This window comes from Camellia sinensis, chromosome 13 (genome assembly GCF_055761805.1).
Source record: "Camellia sinensis isolate YWXY chromosome 13, ASM5576180v1, whole genome shotgun sequence".
NCBI lineage: Eukaryota > Viridiplantae > Streptophyta > Magnoliopsida > Ericales > Theaceae > Camellia > Camellia sinensis.
Window position 1 is genome coordinate 153,658,806 of NC_138973.1, and position 19,729 is coordinate 153,678,534.

Consider the following 19,729-nt stretch of genomic DNA (forward strand, 5'->3'; position numbering starts at 1 on the left):
CTAAGATGGATTTTTGGGAGCAAATGGATGAGATCTTACAGGAGATACCCGTAGGAGAGAACCTGGTTATAGGTGGAGATTTTAATGGCCATGTAAGTATAGATAAACTAGGCTATGAAAGAGTGCATGGTGGATACAGTTTTGGTGACAGAAATGAGGTTGGAGAGAGTATCTTAGATTTTGCGTTGGCTTCTAACCTGGTGGTGGTGAATACTATGTATAAGAAGAGGGAGGAGCATTTGATAATTTTTAAGAGTGGGTCAGTTAAGAGCCAAATAGATTACTTCTTAGTGAGAAAAATGGACCGCCTAAAATATAATGATTGTAAGGTGATTCCTGGAGAGAACCTGACCTCTCAACATAGGATTTTGGTACTAGATTTATGTTTTAGAGGCCAATACCAAGTTAGGAAGGATAGTAGGCGTCGTAGAACGAAATGGTGGGACCTAAAAGGGGATAAACTAGAAATATTTAAGAATAGAATGGATAAGGAAGGTACTTGGGACTTGGAAGATGATGCTAACACTATGTGGAACTCGATGGCCAATTATATGAGGAGAATCTCAAAGGAAATGCTTGGAGAGTCGAAAGGGACAGGACCCAGCTCTAGGGAAACTTAGTGGTAGAGTGAAGAGGTTCAAGCGGTAGTTACGGCAAAAAAAAGAGTGCTTTAAAAAGTGGCAGAGAGATAGAACTGAGAAAAACCTTAAGAGCTATAGATTGGCTAATAAGGAGGTCAAAAAAGTAGTGAGGGGGTGAAGTTGATAGCTTATGATGACTTATACATTAGACTATATAGTAAAGAGAGAGAGAGAAGAAGGTATACAAACTTGCTAAGATACGGGAGAGGAACACAAGAGATTTTAATCAAGTTAAGTACATCAAGAGTAAGGATTCTAAGGTATTGGTGAAGGATGAAGATATTAAGGAAAGATGGAAGAATTATTTTGAGAAACTATTAAATGAGAAACATGGAGGTACGGCAATAGGGAAATAAATGACCAGTAATACGATAAACCAAGACTATAGGTTTTATCGCAGGATTAGGAACTTTGAAGTGGAGATTGCACTTAAGAAGATGAAATCGAATAAGGCTTTAGGACCCGATGATATCCCTATTGAAGCTTGGAAGTGCTTGGGTAAAAAGGGAGTTGCTTGGTTAAGTAGGTTGTTTAGCAAAATTTTGTTGACTAGGAACATGTCAGATGAGTGGAGGAAGAGTATTTTAGTGCCACTATATAAAAATAAAGGAGATGTCTAGAATTGCAACAACTATAGAGGAATCAAGCTAATGTGTCATTTAATGAAAGTGTGGGAGAAGGTGATGGAATGCCGATTGCGAGATACAACAGAGGTGTCAGAGAATCAATTTGGGTTTATGCCCGACAGGTCAACAATGGAAGCTATTTATCTTTTGAGGAGAGTAATAAAAAAGTATAGAGAAAAGAAAAGAGACATTCATATGGTGTTTATCGACCTTGAGAAAGCATATGATAGAGTGCCCCGAGATATAATATGGTGGATGTTAGAGAAGAAATGGGTGACAAAAGGTTACATTGATGTGATTAGGGACATGTATGAAGGGGTGGTGACTACTATTAGATCGCCTGCTGGAGAGACAAATAAATTTCCTATCATTGTTGGGTTACACCAAGGATCTACCTTAAGCCCTTATCTTTTTGCTTTAGATATGGATCAGTTGACGAGAAATATTCAGGATGACGTGCCATGGTGTATGCTTTTTGCAGACGATATCGTGCTATTGGATGAGACTAGAGAAGGAGTTAGCACAAAATTAGATATTTGGAGAAAAGCTCTTGAATCGAAAGGATTTCGGATAAGCAGAACTAAGACAAAATACATGGAGTGTAAATTTAGTAACAGTAACAATGAAAGCAGAGGAGAAGTGAATATTGAGAATCAAGAACTACCTAAGAGTGAATATTTTCATTATTTAGGGTCGATTATCACAACAGCGGGGGAGCTTGATGCGGATGTGGCCCATTGGATTAAGGCGAGATGGTGTAAGTGGAGAAATGCGTCTAGGGTACTGTGCGATAAACGAATACCTACTAGACTAAAATGTAAGTTCTATAGAATGGCTATTAGACCAACGATGTTGTATGGAACGGAGTGCTGGGCAACCAAGAAATAACATGTAGATAAGACGAGTGTGATTGAAATAAGGATGCCAAGGTGGATGTGTAGCAAGACAAGACAAGACAAGACAAGACATGACAGAATTAGGAATGAGTGTATTCGGGAATGGGTAGGAGAAGCACCGATAGAAGATAAGTTGAGAGAGAATCGATTAATATGGTTTGGTCACGTTCAACGGAGACCAACAGAGGCAGTAGTGAAGAGATGCGATACTGTAACGGTAGAGAGGAGTGTTAAGGGACGGGGTAGGCCTAGATTAACGTTAGCTAATGTTGTAAATAGAAATATGGATCTACGTAATTTGACTAATGAAATGGCTTTTGATAGGGCCGCATGGAGAAGAAGGATTTATGTAACCGAGTTCATTTGATGGGATTTAAGACTTGATTTGGTTTGGTTTAATTATAGGTTTCATATTTCATTATTTGTATGCATTATTTTTCTCTGTTTTCACTAGGTGCCAAGGCCAAGGCTATCTGGTGAAGGTGGATGGATAAACACATAGAGAGAGAGAGAGAGAGAGAGAGAGAGAGAGAACATTGACTATACATTTCTAATTGTCTAACCACCGGGTTCCTAATTTGGATGATCAGCCTGGCTTGGTCACATGGGATATAAGGGGGCACTGTACAACAATCCCCTCTAACGACCAAAGGTTATGTTGGATTAATTATTTAATTCATTGCTTCATTTGTTTCAGTGTATATCTAAATAATATAATATAACCTAACTCTTTGGTATGATGCTTACTTTTTTATTTTATTTTAATATAAATGCCTTATAAATTTACTATATAAAATAAAAAATAAAAAACCTAACCCTTCGGTAGTGGGCACAAAGAAGAGTTGTGAATTTATCAGTGTGTATTGTGTTTTTACGCAAAAAAAATTTAAATAATTTACGAAGATATTTTTTTATGAAACCTTGAACTCACCAACTTATGCATAATTGGTTTGAGTCGATATGATTATCAATCAATCTATTGTATTATGGAGGAGAAAAATTAAAATGTGATGATATGCTGCTCTCGCTGAAAAAGTTTTCTCAACTATAATGGGTTTGAATTTGCTTAAAGAAAACAAAATTACTAAGTCTCAATTTGCATTATGTGTATCTATTAATTTTGAGATGCGGTGTAGCCAGTATTATTTTAATGATAGTGGATATTTTACAAAAATGTTATTTAACATAATGGATGAGAAAAATATTTGTAAATGTAAACAGAGTTTGTTAAATTATGTAAATTTTGGTGTCTTCTTGTGCTAATTGTTTTTACCCAATATTTATTTTTCACTCTATATTTATTTACTTTTGTTGGTAATTACATCCAAAAAAAAAAAAAATTCCAATTACATTTTCAATTAATATTTCATTTTCAGTATTTTTTTTTTTGAAACTGTTTTGACTAGGTGCCAAGGCTATCTGGTGAAGGCTATCTACAACACATCTCTAGTTGTCCATGCATATGACCAAATTGGCCCCGTAAAATATTGCCCCCCGTTGTGCCTAATTTTTAGGTCGCAAATGAGAAAGTGGGATATAACTTCAGTATCAACAATATTAGAGAGTTCTAATTTTAGAACTCTAATGATGTGGCAAGAGAAAACAAAAAAAAAAAAAACAAAAAAAACAAAAACAAAAACATAAGCACACACATCACATCAAATGTGGGCCTCACTCCTTGCCACATCACTAGAGCTCTCTTTGGAGCTCCAAAATTAGAACTCTTAATCTTTATTCCTTCAGTATGGGAGGGTTTTATTTTATGTATGTGTTGCTCTCAAAAAGCTATTTATTTTTATTTCAACTGTTTAATTTAAATGAGTCTTGATATAATTAGCATTGTCTCACAAAAAATTTCAGCAACATTATTAATTGTAGAGCAATTGAGATTTTTTGGGAGCCGCTCCATTTGTTTGGGTGAAAAATAATTTGTAATGGAAAACTTTTTTTACAGACCAAATAGTGTAATTTAAAACAATAGGAATCAAAGTGAAGAATAATTGTGATCAATGGAGTGTTCTGCCTCTATTTTACATGGTTGGTTATGTGTACATAATGATTCCTATGAAATGAGACATAATCAAATCAACAAAAGAGCCAAGGACCACAAACCAGCTGCAACAATGGTAGTTGCTAGTAGTAGTAGACCCTTTCACAGTAGGCTTGCACCTGCCATCTGTCTCTCTAGTTCTAGAACATCAATCAAGCACTCCTTTCTTAAGCACCTATCCTCTTGCATCTTCAAAAGTGCCTGTTTCTTCTTTTTAAGATCTTCAATGGCTTCATCTAGTTTCATAATGGTTAGCTGCAAAGATACCTACTTCCAGAGATCACCATCAGTTTCTCCATCTTGTTCAATATTGCTGAGCTCTTTTGAATCTACAACTGAAAGTTGTGTTGCAATCGGGACACCCATTTTGGCAAGCTCAAGGTCTATAGGAATGTCATCATCAACTTGGAGACCAAAGTGAGCATGCACCAGTTTTGTCAAACGAGCAATGACAAACTGAATTTCAAAGCCTGCATATTGAGCAAGTGTGAAGGAGAGAAGCCATATCAAAAGTTGACTTGTAGTTATGTCCCCGATCTTGGTGCTGTACATGTCGTGTACAGCTTCACATACTGTCATTGTGAATAACATCGTTGCCTTTGTACCAAGTCTTGAACTCTTACTGAAGTCCCCGTATTTGGAAAGCAAGGCTTCTAGGATGGACACCCAATTCTCCAAAATCATGTAGTTTCCATCCTCAATAACCTTTGATGTGGAATCCCAATTTTCCCAAGGCAATGTGACTTCCAACTTCAGAAACAAACTTTTTCATCAAGACCTTGATCATATCTATTTTGTCGTACTCATCCTTATCCCTGTCCTCGTATAAACATAGCAAGATCTTGCCTTTTTCTCCTTGAACACTCCTTTTGTAGGCTTCTTCAAAAAGACCTTACACTTCTTTGTTCTCATCCTCTGTAAATGAATCTAAAAATTCTTTCGACGTTAGTGCACGTAGCTCCTGAAAATTACAGAAAACACAAAATCAAGATGTTGATTTTTTAAATGAAAAGAAAAATGGGGACATAAACAAAAGGAAAATGAAGAAGAAGAAGAGCCTGAAGAACGTAGGCACTTTCACTAGAAGGCTCAAGTAGATCTAAGATATTTGTAGATAGAGCAGTTTTAAGGGCAATATCAAGATAGAAAGATTTTTGGGAGGATGGCACCTTCTAGAATATGTATGATCTAATTATCAAGACAAAGTGAGGTCAGAATAACGGAATAAAAAAGAGCAAATAGTGAAAATTGAGATTAAATTATTAAAATAGAATTACCTCTCTACATTGTTGATGGTTCTTTTTGCAATGACAAACATAATTTTCAAGTCTGCAGATTTAGCAAGAGCAAAAGAGTGAAACCAGGTCAAAAGTATACTTGTAGTTATGTCCACAACCTTGGTGCTGCACATGCTGTATATAGCTTAGGATACCATCATGAATAATGTATTTGCCTTCGTACTAAGTTTCAATCTATTACTGAAGTCCCCATATTTGGAAAACAAGCCTTTCAGGGTAGACACTTGGTTCTTAAGAATCATGTCGTTTCCATCCTTAATAACCTTTGATGTGGAATCCTAATTTTCCCAAGGCATTGCAACTTCAACTTCAGAAATTAACTTTTCCATGGCCACGGCCATACGTATTTTTTTGTTCTTGTCCTCATCCACGTCCTCGTATAAAGATAGAAAGATTTTTGGGAGGATGGCACCTTCTCGAACATCCCTTCTGTAAGATTCGGAAAGACCTTGCACTTCTTTGTTCTCATTCTCTGTAAATGAATCTAAAAATTCTTTTAAAGTCACTACAAGTGGCCCCTGAAAAGCACTGAAAACAAATATTCAAGATGCTGACGTAATAGAAAAAGCACAACCAACCAAACCAAACCAAACCAAACCAAACCAAGCCTTAAGTCCCATCAAAAGCACAAGTTCAAAGAAAACAAAAGAAAAAGGAAACGGGGATGTAAAATATAAATATTTAAAATTTTAAAAAGAACTTGAAGAGCATAGGCACTTTCACCCAAACGATTTAAGTAGAAATAAGATATTTGCAGATAGAACACTTCTAAGAGCAATATCAACAGAAGCAATTTTTACCTCAACATTTTCATGCTTTGACCACTCTTCTTGTAGAATGTGTATGATCTAATTATCAAGATAAAGTAAAGTTAGAACAACTCAATAAACAACTGAATAGTAAGGGCAAAAAATGAAAAAATAAATTAAATTATTAAAAAAGAATTACTTCTCCACATTGTCCATAAATCTTTTGTCTTTGAACATTCACAAGAAGTTTCATAGAAACTGTATATCAGGAGTTAATTTTTTAACTGCATCTTGACCCCAAACACGTTAAATACTCGAAAGGCAAAATGTGTCCTGAACTAGAGTGTCATAAACTAATGCAATATGTTCATGCAATTTTACATGAAATTGGATTGGAGCATTCTGTTTTTTTTTTTATTTTTATTTTTTTAATGTAGTAACATTTTGTTAATTAAAATAAACAATACAGATGAAAAATAAAGGATGAATATTCTTAAGCAATCAGACATTGAAAAAAGGGGCAATTTCTTAACAGTGGTACAGAGAAAAAGAAATCACACAAACATGAATCAATTCTCACAACTGACATTATCTCAAAATACGTAATGATTCAAATGACAAAGTCAAATCAAAGCAAGAGTAAAGGAGGACAAACCTGTTGCAACAACGGTTGCTGCTAGTAACAGGAGAGCCTTTGCTGCACATCACAACAGGATTGTGCCTGCCATCTGTCCCTCGAGTTCAAGAGCATCAATCAAGCACTCCTTTCTACGCACTTCTCCTCGCGCGTCTTCAAAAGTGCCTTCTTGTTCTTTTCAAGTGCATGTTTCTGTTTCTTCTTTCCAAGTGCCTGTTTCTTCTTTCCAATCGCTTGTTTATTATTTTCAAGCTCTTGAATAGCTTCATCCAGTTTGCTAATGGTTAGCTGCATCGAATCTACCTTCTTCCGGAGATCATCAGTTTCTCCATCTTGTTTAACAATGGCGAGTGCTTTGGAATCTATGACTGCAAGTTGCTTTGCGATCTGGACACTAAGTCCAGCAAGGTTAAGGTATACAGGAACATCATGATCAGCTTGGAGGCCAAAGTGAGCACACACCAGTTTTGTCAAACGGGCAATGACAAACATAATTTCAAAGTTTGCATATTGAGCAAGAGCGAAGGAGTGAAACCAAGTCAAAAGTAGACTAGTAGTTATGTCCACGACCTTGGTGTTGCACATGTTGTATACGGCTTCACATACTGGTTATGAAAAACATAATTGCCTTTGTACTAAGTCTTGATCTATTACTGAAGTCCCCATATTTTGAAAACAAGACTTTTAGGATGGACACCTGGTTCTCCAAAATCATGTAGTTTCCATCCTTAATAACCTTTGATGTGGAATCCCAATTTTCCCAAGGCATTGCAACATCAACTTCAAAAACAAGCTTTTTCATGACTCGTGCAGAGACCTTGTCTAAATGTGCGGAGTGCCTAAGCTCAGAATTCTTGATGTTTTTAAAGATGCCAGTTTCTCCTCGGACATCCCTTCTGTACGCTTCAAAAACACCTTTCACTTCTTTGTTCTCATCCTCTGAAAATGAGTCTAGAAATTCTTTCAATGTCAGTGCAGGTGGTTCCTGTAAATTACAGAAGACACAAAATCCAGATGCTGACTTTTTGAAAGAATTAAGCAATAGTAGAAGCACAAGTTCAAAGAAAAGAAAAATGGGACATAAAAATAAAAAAATAAAAAAATAAAAAAAGAAGAGCTTGAAGAATGCAGAAGAAAGATATTTGCAGATAGAATGCTTTAAGGTTGACATCAACAGAAGTAATTTTTACCTCAACATTTTCATGCTTTGACCACTTTTCTTCAAGAATATGTATGATCTAATTGTCAACACAAAGTAAAGTTAGAGAAACTGAATAAATAACTGAATAAAAGGGGGCAAACAATGAAAAAATAGAATTCAATTATTAAAACAAAATTACTTCTCTACATTGTCCATAATTCTTTTTTAAACGTCCTCATATTCATTAAATGTAAAAGGCAGGAAATGTCAAAAACATCTTTCTAGAAGAGCTTTTGACACTTTGGACCACACTACTTTCACACTTACACCAACTCACATTATCCAGTTAAGTAACTGAGATTTGAGAGCGTTTGCCACTTTAGAAATCAGGCTGCTCATACTGTGGTGAATTAGGGAATTACTAACCTCTATGAAATGAGCGGCTATATCTTATTGAGGATGGCTGCCAACTAATGTATGATGATCATTTACTTCAATAATTAATCCTACCTTTTGATTTGTTCTATATTGGTCTTGCATTGGATCTTTGATATATGACTTGAATTGCAATAGCTAAAAATTCCTGTTTTAAATCAAAATAAAATCACGAGATCTTATTTAGTAATGACCAATCTATTCATGATATCTTATCTTAATAGGACAAATCCGTCTAGTCAACCCAATCACTGTTTCATCAATTTTAATTTGATATATAAAACTGAATGCGGACATACCTCAGACACCACGCAATGAGGATGTGGCATTTTTCACAATAATAAGTTGCCTGTGCTAGATCCCTTCTTTTTTCGCAAGCATCACAGTAAAGCTCTGCCTCATCATCTTCATCCTGATGGTCTTTAATTGGAGAATTGGTGAAGGTAAGGCGATGGATATGATTATTGTATTTGAGGGTAGGCGGTAATGCTGAAATACAATGGACATGGTGACTGAAATTGCACCACACACAACGGAATAAAGGGCTATGGGGGCAGAACTTTGCACAGGTCTTGCAACCCACTCGAGCAGTTTCCGCGAAGATCAAAGCAAGAGGGTGGCGGTGAATTTTAGACCTGCTCATAATAGTGGGCTTTGGCAAAAAAGCACATCTAACATCCATGTACCACTTGCAGTGGGAACATTCGTAGAAAAAACCATGACAATCGCTCAAACATACCCCACATTTCATGTTGCGTGTATTTACTTGACTAGTGGAGGGTGAGAGTGTGGTGAGGATGAAGGAGGTGCTCGATTTCTGGAGGCAAATTAGCACATGATTCGTGAAGCAGGGCACAGCATTCAGGGCAAAAATAAATGGAATCGTTCAAGGGCCGCCAACAAGCATAGCAGGTATAAGAATGAATAAGATTCTCATTTTTATTATTATTGTGGCACAAAAACAAGGGATGGGAGTGGTTGAATTGTTCAATATGAGTATGACCATGTTCAGGTATCAAACAAGCACAATGAACATCTACCACAAACTTGCACTTAAAACAATGGTAGGCGAAACCGTGCCGCCTCTGGCAACAGACGCTGCAGATGAACTCTCGGTCATATGAGCCAGGCCGAGAGCGGAGGACGAGAGGATGTGAGGAGTGAAATGGGTGTTTAATTTCCCATGGCAACTATAAGCATGAATTGTGCAACAAACCCTTACACTGTAAACATACATAGACACAATCTTCATTAATAACCAAGTCACAGCAAGTGCACTTATAAATCAAATTCTGATCCTTATGACACAATATAAAGGGATGTGGGTGATTGGGTTGGTCCTTCCGGTGCTGAAATTGAAATTGAATCTTCTTGTTGTGGTGGTTGTTTTTGGTAGCGATTGCGGTGGGGGTTGGGGTGAGGAGAGCGCACTTGACATGGAGGACAAAATCAGAGGCGAGACATTTGTAGATGAACAAGTCTCTTCCGTAACAATTGCCACCACAAGCGTAGCAAAAGTGGGATGAAAGGAGTTTATCGGAAAGGAAAAGGGTGTGGTGAGGGTGGGGATGAAAGGGGTGGTGATCGAATTGGAGTGGAATTTGAGAACAGGAATGGGTGTGGATGCGTATATCAGGGCACTTACTACAACGATAGTATTGCCAATCAGTGATTGGTTCTCGGCATGCCCTGCACTTACCCTCTACACTTCTCCTCTGCCTTATCATTCAGTTCCAATGTATGCTCGTGTAAGAAATGCTTACTCAACGTCTTCTTCATCACCCCTCACCTCTCTCCTCTCCTCTCCTCTCTCTCTCACAAACTCAGAAGAATCACAGTGCTGCAGTTTGGCCTCCGACTGTTCAAATTTTGCATACTTAACGATTTTAGTACAGAAGAAAATTTTGTGGTTGAGATTTTAGTACATTGTGGCTCATGTCATGACGTGAATAAACCTAGACCACATGTTAAAGTTTTTTTCCTGGGGAAAAATTCTGTCAGCGTAGCATTCTTCATCTATGTGATTTATAAAAATAAAAAAAATAAAATTGATTCGATAATTATAATATTTTTATTTTATTATATTTGTCACTAAAAAATAAATAGTACATTTTTAAAAATAAATTTGTTGCTCATTTTTTTAATGACAAATTCAATAAAATTAAGATACTACAATTAGTAGACAGACCTAAATTTTTGCGTAGATAATATATATTAAAAGTTCTAAAAAAATAAATAATTCAAATTATCACAATGGGATCCGCAATAAATCCCATAAACCCAAACAATACCTCTCCAATTCAGATAATAACTCCTTTCCAATACATATAATTTTCAAAAGAGACATTAATTAAGAGTTGTTATTGGGCGCTCATGGAGCATTGTCACATGATATTTTAAGCTATTATGATTGGTGGAAAAAATAGAATTTATAATTTTATATTGAGTAATTAAAAAATATAATAAAACATAATATATAGTAATTAATTCTGAAACATAAATACGTGGCACTCCAAAAATATTAAATAATTTTTCATTAATTAGAGCCTCCATGCACGTTGAGGGAATCCAAACTGCACTGAAATTATAACTATACAAAATAGTTTTCCACAAATTTTATGTCACGTCCCCATCACAAATTAACTAGACACCAACTAAACATGTGGCAATCTATATACCTTTTTATGAATAGATGTTTAGCCTAGTTTATGTTCATATTGATTAATTTTTAAACTTACACAAAGCACCCCTTTCATATACACCAAGTAAATTTTGAAGAGAGCCCACAAGCATGGTTTAATAAATTAATAACACTTAATGAGAGCCGAATTTAATAACTCATATACTTACAAAGACTTAGACATATTTTCATTGTTATGTAATTGTAATAAAAAAAATTATTTTTTACTTTTTTTGCACATGGTGAGATATATTAATAAATAGATTTTTTATAATCCAGAATGGTTAAAATAGAAGGGAGTAGAGTTTATATTTGAAAATCAAGTTTTCAATCTCCCTCCTCTTATTTTAAGAGATTTGGTGTGCATGGCAGGGGTATGTGCGGTGCGTTTCGGGTGATTTGAGAGTAAAATTAGAAATTGAATGGCAGGTTAGCGGATTGACAAATTGTGATTTGGGCGATTTTTGACAGATTGAAGAATATTCTAACTAATTGGGCGATTTTTGACGGATTGACGAATTGAAGAATATTATAACTAATTATCATACATTTGTATAATATATAACAGTAACTTGTATAATATTTTTTATTTATATAACACAAAGTAATTTTAAATAATATGTTTCATATATATAACCACTAATTTGTAATAAATTTCATATCTTAAATCTCGCTCACACTCATGTTTACTTTGATATTTTATTGGAATTTAAAATATATATATATATATATATTAACTATAGCGGAGCGGAGCAAAGCGGCTCGATTATCGGATTATAAATTTTAAAGTTTAAATCGCGGTTAGTGATTAGAGCAGTGCAAATTAATACGGATCGATATGATTTTAACAGATTGTGCGGTTTTTTGCATCGCCCTACTTGCTGTGAATTAAAACAGCAACATATGTTTTTTTGGGTGGGCAGAACGTGAAGCTGTTACTCGTATCAAAACAGTTGCATTTCTAAACAATATGTTTGCCAAAACTATGTGAGTGTTTGGGAAGTAGGTTTTTATGTAGATTTTTTTAGTTGTATGATATTATTGGAGAAAATTTTTTTGGTGTTTGGGAAGATAGTTGGGTTTTTTTGTAGTTGGATGTGATATTTGTGAGAGAAAAAATGAAATGATTATGGGGTTGGATGTGATATTTTGTTTGGATTTGTTTTTTTTTGCTTTGCAAAAACTGTCTTTTAGTGGAAAAAATAAAAATAAAAAAAAACCCACAAAAAATTTTCCCTAAACACCGCCTATGTTTATAGTTTTAAGTGATGTTATATACTTATTTTTCTTATAATTGAATATTAAGAAATTTTGTAACCATGATAATAAATGATAGGTGATTAAGGCCGAATTGTAAATCATTGAGGCCATTAATTAGAATCTCTTAACTTCACTTGCTGGTCAAATTGTATATTTTATGTGTGTTGAATGTCAATCAGATTTGTAAGCATAAAATGGGCAAAAAGACAGAATTTGGACAGAATTGACTTTTTCGCACGTGCGTTGACTTTTCCCGCACATGCGTTAACTTTTTCTGAAAAAATGTGCCCGACGTTTTAAACCTGTTTGGAAGAGATCAGAAGTATAAAAAGGAAAAGAAAAGGCTGGAATGGAGTTCTGAACTTGTTTTGACAAAAGAGAGAGGCTAGGGTTTGAAAAAGAAAAAGGAATTGAAGCTTCAAGCATGTCTCCCATGATGACTTCTTCTTCATCTACCTCCTTCCACTCCTCCATAAGTGGCTAGTCTCATTTTCTAGGGTTTTGAAGAAACCCTAGCCATGTAATTAGTTTTTCTTTTTGATTTTCAATTATGTAAAGGTTTGAACATTTGTATGGTGTTTTAAAAGTTTCATATATTTAATTTTTATTATTTCTTCGAATATTCGGCTTTCTATGATTGTTGAATGTTATCCATACAAGAGTTTTCTATTTCTTTCACATTCAAGGCATGAGACGAACCATACTATGAGGAACGAGTCGTATCGCTGCCTTAGTTTAGAGTGAACGATTCGTATTACTTGAGATGGTTCGTGCTCATACATTGAATGTGATGATTTTCTTGTTAAATGCTTTGAGCTTGTAGTTGCGAAGCATTATTCCATTCGAACCATAGCATAATTGTTTTTCAATCTGAAACCCTATTTACGTAACTAGTGGTGGACTCATTGCCCTAGGTTTTTCCCCAAATCAGTAAACTCAATTTTATTTATAGTTGATAATTTCATTACTTAGTTTAATTTATTTGTTATTAAATTAGGTTATGAACAATCAATCTTTTTTATTAAAATTAATTTAGGAATTTAACAATTAAATTAGTTTAATTTCATAATTGTCTCTGTGGATTGATACATGGACTTGTCATTATTCTAAAAGAATTTGGTGTAGTTTAGTGTTTAAATTTGGTGTGTTCAACGACCCATCAAATTTTGGCGCCGTTGCCGGGGACTTCTGGCGAAATTAGTTAATTTAAAGTTATATTCTTATTTTAATTTTTAGTTTAGGATTTTATACTTTTGTGTTGCAAAGTGTGTAGAGTGTTTGAAATTGGAGCTATCACCGAAGTGCAAGCAGAGCGCAGCCGAGCTTTAAAAATATTAAAAAAAAACCGCAGCACTAAAGTGCGTAAACAGAAGGAAACACTTGCAAGCAAAGCACCAAAGTGCTAAAACGAAAGTCAAAGCTCAAATAGAGGTTGGAGGCAACATCTACACGTCAAGCATCCGCAAGACGAGCAAAGGGTTTTCGTTGAACCGCTGTGAGTATTTCTCCTTTGGCATTTTGCTTTTGGAACTTAGTGCACAGAGTCGAACTTTTTGTGTGTGTGTGGGTAGTGTATGCACGGGCGCCATTCTTGTCGCTCTGAATCGTGGAGTTTGGACCTTGAACTAGAAAGGACTCTTAGGAGACTTAGGGCCTCTGCCCGTGTTCCTAGGCTTGAGTATTCATATTCATACATTGAGCCATTAGAGATGGCAGATCCTAATGTCCCGAATGTGCCTAACCGGACCCTTAAGGATTATTTCACACCCACTGCATATACATCACCATCATGCATCCAATTACCCAAAACCACTTGTAGACACCCCATTTTTGACCGTCCTCAAGACTTGGACGTCATCGTTTGAATACTCAATGATCATCCATGTTTGTGTTCGTTTTGAGATCTCGGAAGTTTTGGTTGCGCGCCTTGCCTTAGGATCTCTCAACTTGACTGTTTTGTGCTTGGTTGTGGACCAAGAACTTGTGGTTTTTGCACCTGAGGGTAGGAAGTGGCTTGTTGGCCATCCCCTTAACCCACCGGCCATGGCCTGAGGCCACTAGCCTTGTTTTCTTTCCACCGGCCAAATGTATTGGTCGATCGGCACTATATTTTGTCGACCGGCCATTTTCTTGGTTGATCGGCCACTTTTTCTGGCCGAGGCATTTTCTTTGCCTTTTTCAGGCATTGTGCATGCCAGCTGTGCCAGCTAGTGAGCACAAACTCTGCCCTCCATACACGTGTATGAAGGGATTTCATCCTTACACTTAGGTTCCCCTTGGAAGCTTGGAATTGGATTTCCTATAAGAGGAGGGCCTCCCCTCCCTTTCCAGAGGTTCAGCCAACTGATATAGAATATATATATCACTCTTTCTCTATATCTCCTCTCTCTCTATAGTTGTGTGTATAATAGTGTTCTAAAGGGTATTTTTGTTCATATCTTTGCACTAAGGCACCTAGTGGTACACTATCCCTTAGTTACTAAGGTGCTAAGGAGTTGTTTTCAGAGTTTTTGAGTTGGTTTTGATCAAAAGGAGGTGCTGGAGTTGGTGTTCTTGAAGTGTTCTTCAAGGGTGAGAAACTATTTTTTTATTCCCCATTTTTGCTTAAGCTTTTAGCAATACTTGCATACCATTTTAAGATTAGTGTCCAACTAAAAAAAGTTCTTTTTTTACATGCTTTTGATCTTTGTTTAAGATCACTTTTGTGTTTGGGATTGTTTACCCCCTCTTAGGCCTTGTTTGGCCTCATTTTTGTGCCTTTTTTGTGAGCTTCGGGACCACCTTGTGTTGGCCTTCTCACCACTGAAATCCAAAGGGATTTCAGTGGTGGGGATGATGTTTTGAGGTCTTAAGAAGGAGAGGGCCATGCCCTCTCCTTGTTGTCGTCAATACTTATCATATTTGCCTCATATGTGAGCACCTTTGTTAAGTTCATGTTGTCCATGTCTTAGCTGGTATTTGTGGTTATTTTGCATTGATGTACCACTATTTTTTCCTATCTTGGTCATTCCATGCATGCTCTATACACTTGTAGTGTAAATTTTGCAAACTAGTCTTGTATGCTTCATGTTTGAGCATGTCTTTCTAGCCTATGTTGACCTCATTTCAGTGGGTTTTTGGTGTTGTTTTAGCATGTCATGACTCTATTTTGGGTGGGTTTAGTCGGCTCTTACATGCTTCATATACTTGCTTTGCAATCCCCTCATTTGCCTTAACATGCACCTTGTGTTTAGACCACTATGCTTACATGTTTTAGCTTAACTTTGAGAAGCTTTTAGCTTTGTTTTACTATGCTTGAGGTCTAATTTTAGTTGCTCGGGTCACATATGTCATGTTTTGTATAGCCACTATGCAATCTAGCTTGTTAGCTTTGAGTGTTCAAGTCATTAGTATGCTTTATTTCGACCATTTCAGTGATTTGGCATCACTTGTCATGTTATTTTAGTCCATATAGTATGCTCCTATGCTTGCACTTGTGACTCCTTTAATGTTTTAAAGAGTTGGTATGTTGTGCCTCATGAATGTGTCATTGCGTATGCCATCATGTTTAGGCCTTTGGGATGCCATCTAAGTGGGTTTTTGGGCCCATTTTGGCATGCCATAACTCTGTTTTTATTGGCTTAAAACATGCTATGTTTGGTTGTCTTAGGTGTAGTGTAATACCTCTTTGGTAGCCTTACATGCCTCATGTTCTTGCCCCTTTGTCTTAGTTTGTTTTGGCTTTGGTCATTACATGTTTTAGGCTTACTTCGCCATGCTTTAGGACTGTTTTAGGTCATGCTTACCATACGCCCTTTGTTTTGTGTAGCTTTGGTTCAAGTCCCTTCACTAGCCTTAAGCTTTAGGCCTCCTTGCATGCTACATTTGTTTTGTTTGGTTGATTTGGCATCACTCCTCACATGATTTCAGAGCTTAATGCATTGCCATATTCTCATGTTTACCATGCCTTGCTCATGCTTGAGGACTGTGCATTGTTCCTTAGCTTATGGGCCTTTATATGCGCATGTGTGTTTTGCCCTTTTGGTGCCATGATTTTGGTACTATGGCCACTGTTTTGGCATGGCTGAGGTCTGCCTATTTCAGTTTAAGTCCACTAAGCATGTTTGCTTTCATGATATTTCCATGCTTGTATTGTATCATGTTTGCATGTTTGGTATATCACATGATATTTAGCTAATTGTATTACATAACAATGTTGCATGATTGGCATGCCCATGTTACATTAGCTTAACTTGCATGCCTAGGTTGCATTGCATTTGGCATGCTTGCTACCTTAGTCTTGTGTGCATACTTGAGTCCTATTGCGTTTGACATGTTTAGGTTGCATAACATTGCTTTTCCATGTTGCATTGTATTTGGCATACATGCATTGCATTGTGTTTGGTTTGGGGTGTCAAACCAAACACGAGGAGCGAGGAACGTTCGTACTTGAAGTGACGAAACGTTCCTCAATCCTTAGTCACCAATGCTCTTGATCCAACATGATAGAGTGCAAGGCATTCATGTGTTTTTGTGCATTCACTCCACATTGATTTGCACACTTGGCACCTTTGGCCATCATGCATTGAAATGCGTGATTGGTGGTCCGAGGGTCGAGCACTACGCTCCCTTGAGTTCATAACATGATAGGGAGGGTGGTCGTGCACACATTGTCTTGTAAATGCCTTGCCATGCACTATCTGCCCTCTGCTGCAGCAAAAACAGTATTCTGCAGGAAGGGATGGCCGGTCGGCCGTCTTCAGTGCCGGCCGGCTAACTTAACCTAGCCAAGAGCTCCACTTTTGGTCGATGATCATTTTCCCATGGCCGGTGACCTCCCACAGTGCTCAGGGAGTGTTTCAGAAGCATCCCAAGGATTTTCACAATTTTCAGAGATGCAAAACAGTGCAAACAGAGACAACATGTGGCATGGCAACGGGTTTCCAAGCGAGGCGATCGAGCATGCATCATTCAATCATTCCAGGGTGGAGCTGCGGCGGCCTCCTTTTTGTAATTAATTAAGGGTTTGTAATAATTAATTAGTTAGGATAGTTGATTAATCATTTGGGTTTTTATTATTTATTTGGACCCTCCGTCGAGAGGGCGAATTTGTAATAAGTGTGCGTGCATGTGTGAATGTCTTCCAACCCCACGTCTTTCTCCCTTTTACTTACCTGCTTTTGATGGTTAGTTTTAGGTCATGTTTCAATTAGCATACTTATGTTAGCATGTTTGCATACATTCATTCGTATTGCACGCACCGGACTCGGCGCATCATACTAATTGCATAGTGTTTCAATTCCAACTTGAATACGTGTATCGAGTTGTTGCATTTCACATGTCATTCTTAGATTAGCCAAGCCTATTCTAGTTGCATTTTGCATGTGTTGCATTAGACATCTTAGCATGAATTAGGATCATGCATGATTTCTAACTAGTTTCTTATTTTTGCTCAGAGTACTAGGTAAGTGTTTATGCTTTAGCATCTTGTATGAGTGTGAGTGTTACCATGATGGCATGCTTGCCATGAGGCTAACTGCTTATGTGATATAACTGCCTGAATGCCTGTGGGTGAAGGTTAGATTACTTGAATTGGAACAATTCATCCGATCTATACTTGTGTGTTGTGCGCATCACGTAGTAATTTTAGGGTAATAACCAGATTAAGAACACATATGTTTTCAAAACAAAATATCATGCTTAGTACAGGCCGATCTTTGATCGGGCGAGCGGGGGTGCTCATAGATGACCTTCTCCAATCGTACCCAAGTTCCCGAGCCGAGGCAACTTTGGTTATGACGGACACGTGGCCTCAGACACGAGTCAGGGTTTGCTAAATTCCCCCAAAATAAAATATTTAGGTGGCGACTCTATATCTGGCAAAGCAATCCATGTTTGGCACTTCTTTCTAAAAAATCAGTTTTTCAAAACGATTTGCCGGATTTGGACTCTTTGGTGATTTATCAATCTCACATCGCACATTGTGGGATCAGATTAAGAACCGTGACAAAATGAGTCCGAACTGTAGCATGAGGCCCTCGGAGCGCATCTACAGTTTCTGGTGACTCCGCTGGGGATTTAGAGAACTTGACTCGAACTCATGATATCTTGTTTTGATTACACTTCTGTGTTTCTTTGCATTGCATTTGCATTGGTGCGCCTAGGACACCGTGTTTGCCATCTTCTATTCCTGAACGGTTTGTTGGAGGCTCACTTTGAGAAGCGTGCCATAAGGTTGACCGGTTACGGGCTCTGCCACGATGGGAACACAAACCCCGATTTTTACCGGGGCACCCCTTTTGACCATTCGACCTAGTGCATATCGGAATTCGTAGTGACCATTCCAAACTAGGACAGGTTGCTTACCCGATTATAGGTTGTTTGAAACCACTATGTGCGTAGTGAAACCCTAGTTCTTGACGAAACTAGGACAGGGAAAGCCTACCCCTCCATAGGGGTGTTTTGACTCTCACTTGCTTGCTATGTGCTTTTAGAGTGCGTCTCTACAGGAATGCATGTATCAGTTTGCAAGACTGGGCATCGGGCCTGAGGGCATCAATGTTTTGAGAATCAGTTATATCCGCGGGTATCAGATTCAGATTTGGGGCAGTGGTTTGGAAACAATGATCAATAGTTGAGAATAGTATATTCAGCCTACAAATGCCAACTGTGTGTTGTGATTATTTAAGCCGTTATGCTGTCCATTTTTCTGGTTGTTTGTTTCCTTATATTGCTTTATTTATCTTTTTGCTAGGTAGTTTAGCACAATTGCTTCCGACCAAGCAGATATTCCCCAAGTACTCTGGACTAGAGGTCGCAGACTCCATCGATCTGAGGATCTGATAGACGGACAACCAATGTTCTACTCTTTACCCCCGGTTGCTAGACGGAGGTCAGTGAGGCATAATGTATCGGTACCACGGTTCCCAGATCAGTGGTCCTTGAGCAGTCAGGTTGAGATTTCCGAGTCTACTGCAGAGGCAGATATACCAACAGTTCAGTTAGATCAGGGCAGTATAGCAGGAATGGAGGAAATGATGCGTCAACTCCAAGAAAGTATGAAAACTATGCAGCAGGACGCTGTTCGTCAAGCAGAATTTTCCAAACAACAGGCTGAGGTCATGGCTCAACAGGCAGAGTTAATTGCCTGGCTACAATAGCAAACCGGAGCATCTGCTTCACACCAAGCTCCTTCCCCACCAAGAGTCCCAATACCCGGGGAGATGGCGAATGTCCAGAATATCCAGGAGGATACAGACATCCCAACGGGGTCGGCTCCGCCCCCAATCCTACCCCAGCTATCCAAAACACCTACCAACCTACCAGATTCTCCCTTT

General features: G+C 37.6%; 1 protein-coding gene across 6 annotated transcripts in view; it reads right to left on the reverse strand.

Annotated features, from left to right (window-relative positions):
• The window catches only part of LOC114277489 (uncharacterized), a 46,512-nt gene extending 36,151 nt beyond the window's left edge, over positions 1–10,361 (reverse strand). Inside the window, exons 1-6 of one of the 6 annotated variants that reach the window (XR_014349804.1) lie at positions 8,773–10,355; positions 8,465–8,621; positions 8,088–8,135; positions 6,916–7,882; positions 6,312–6,359; positions 5,491–6,039 (exon numbers count right to left, since the gene is read on the reverse strand). Coding sequence is in view for 4 of the 6 variants with exons in the window: in XM_082903783.1 (XP_082759909.1) it covers positions 7,496–7,882; positions 8,088–8,135; positions 8,549–8,578 (465 nt within the window). In the remaining 2 variants the exon portion in view is untranslated. Of the gene's footprint in view, positions 1–5,381; positions 5,402–5,490; positions 6,040–6,311; positions 6,360–6,915; positions 7,883–8,087; positions 8,136–8,464; positions 8,622–8,772 lie in introns of those variants that run through there. The other 5 variants (XR_014349803.1, XM_082903783.1, XM_082903785.1 and 2 more) reach the window with 5 other exon arrangements.
• Positions 10,362–19,729: the final 9,368 nt, after the last annotated feature.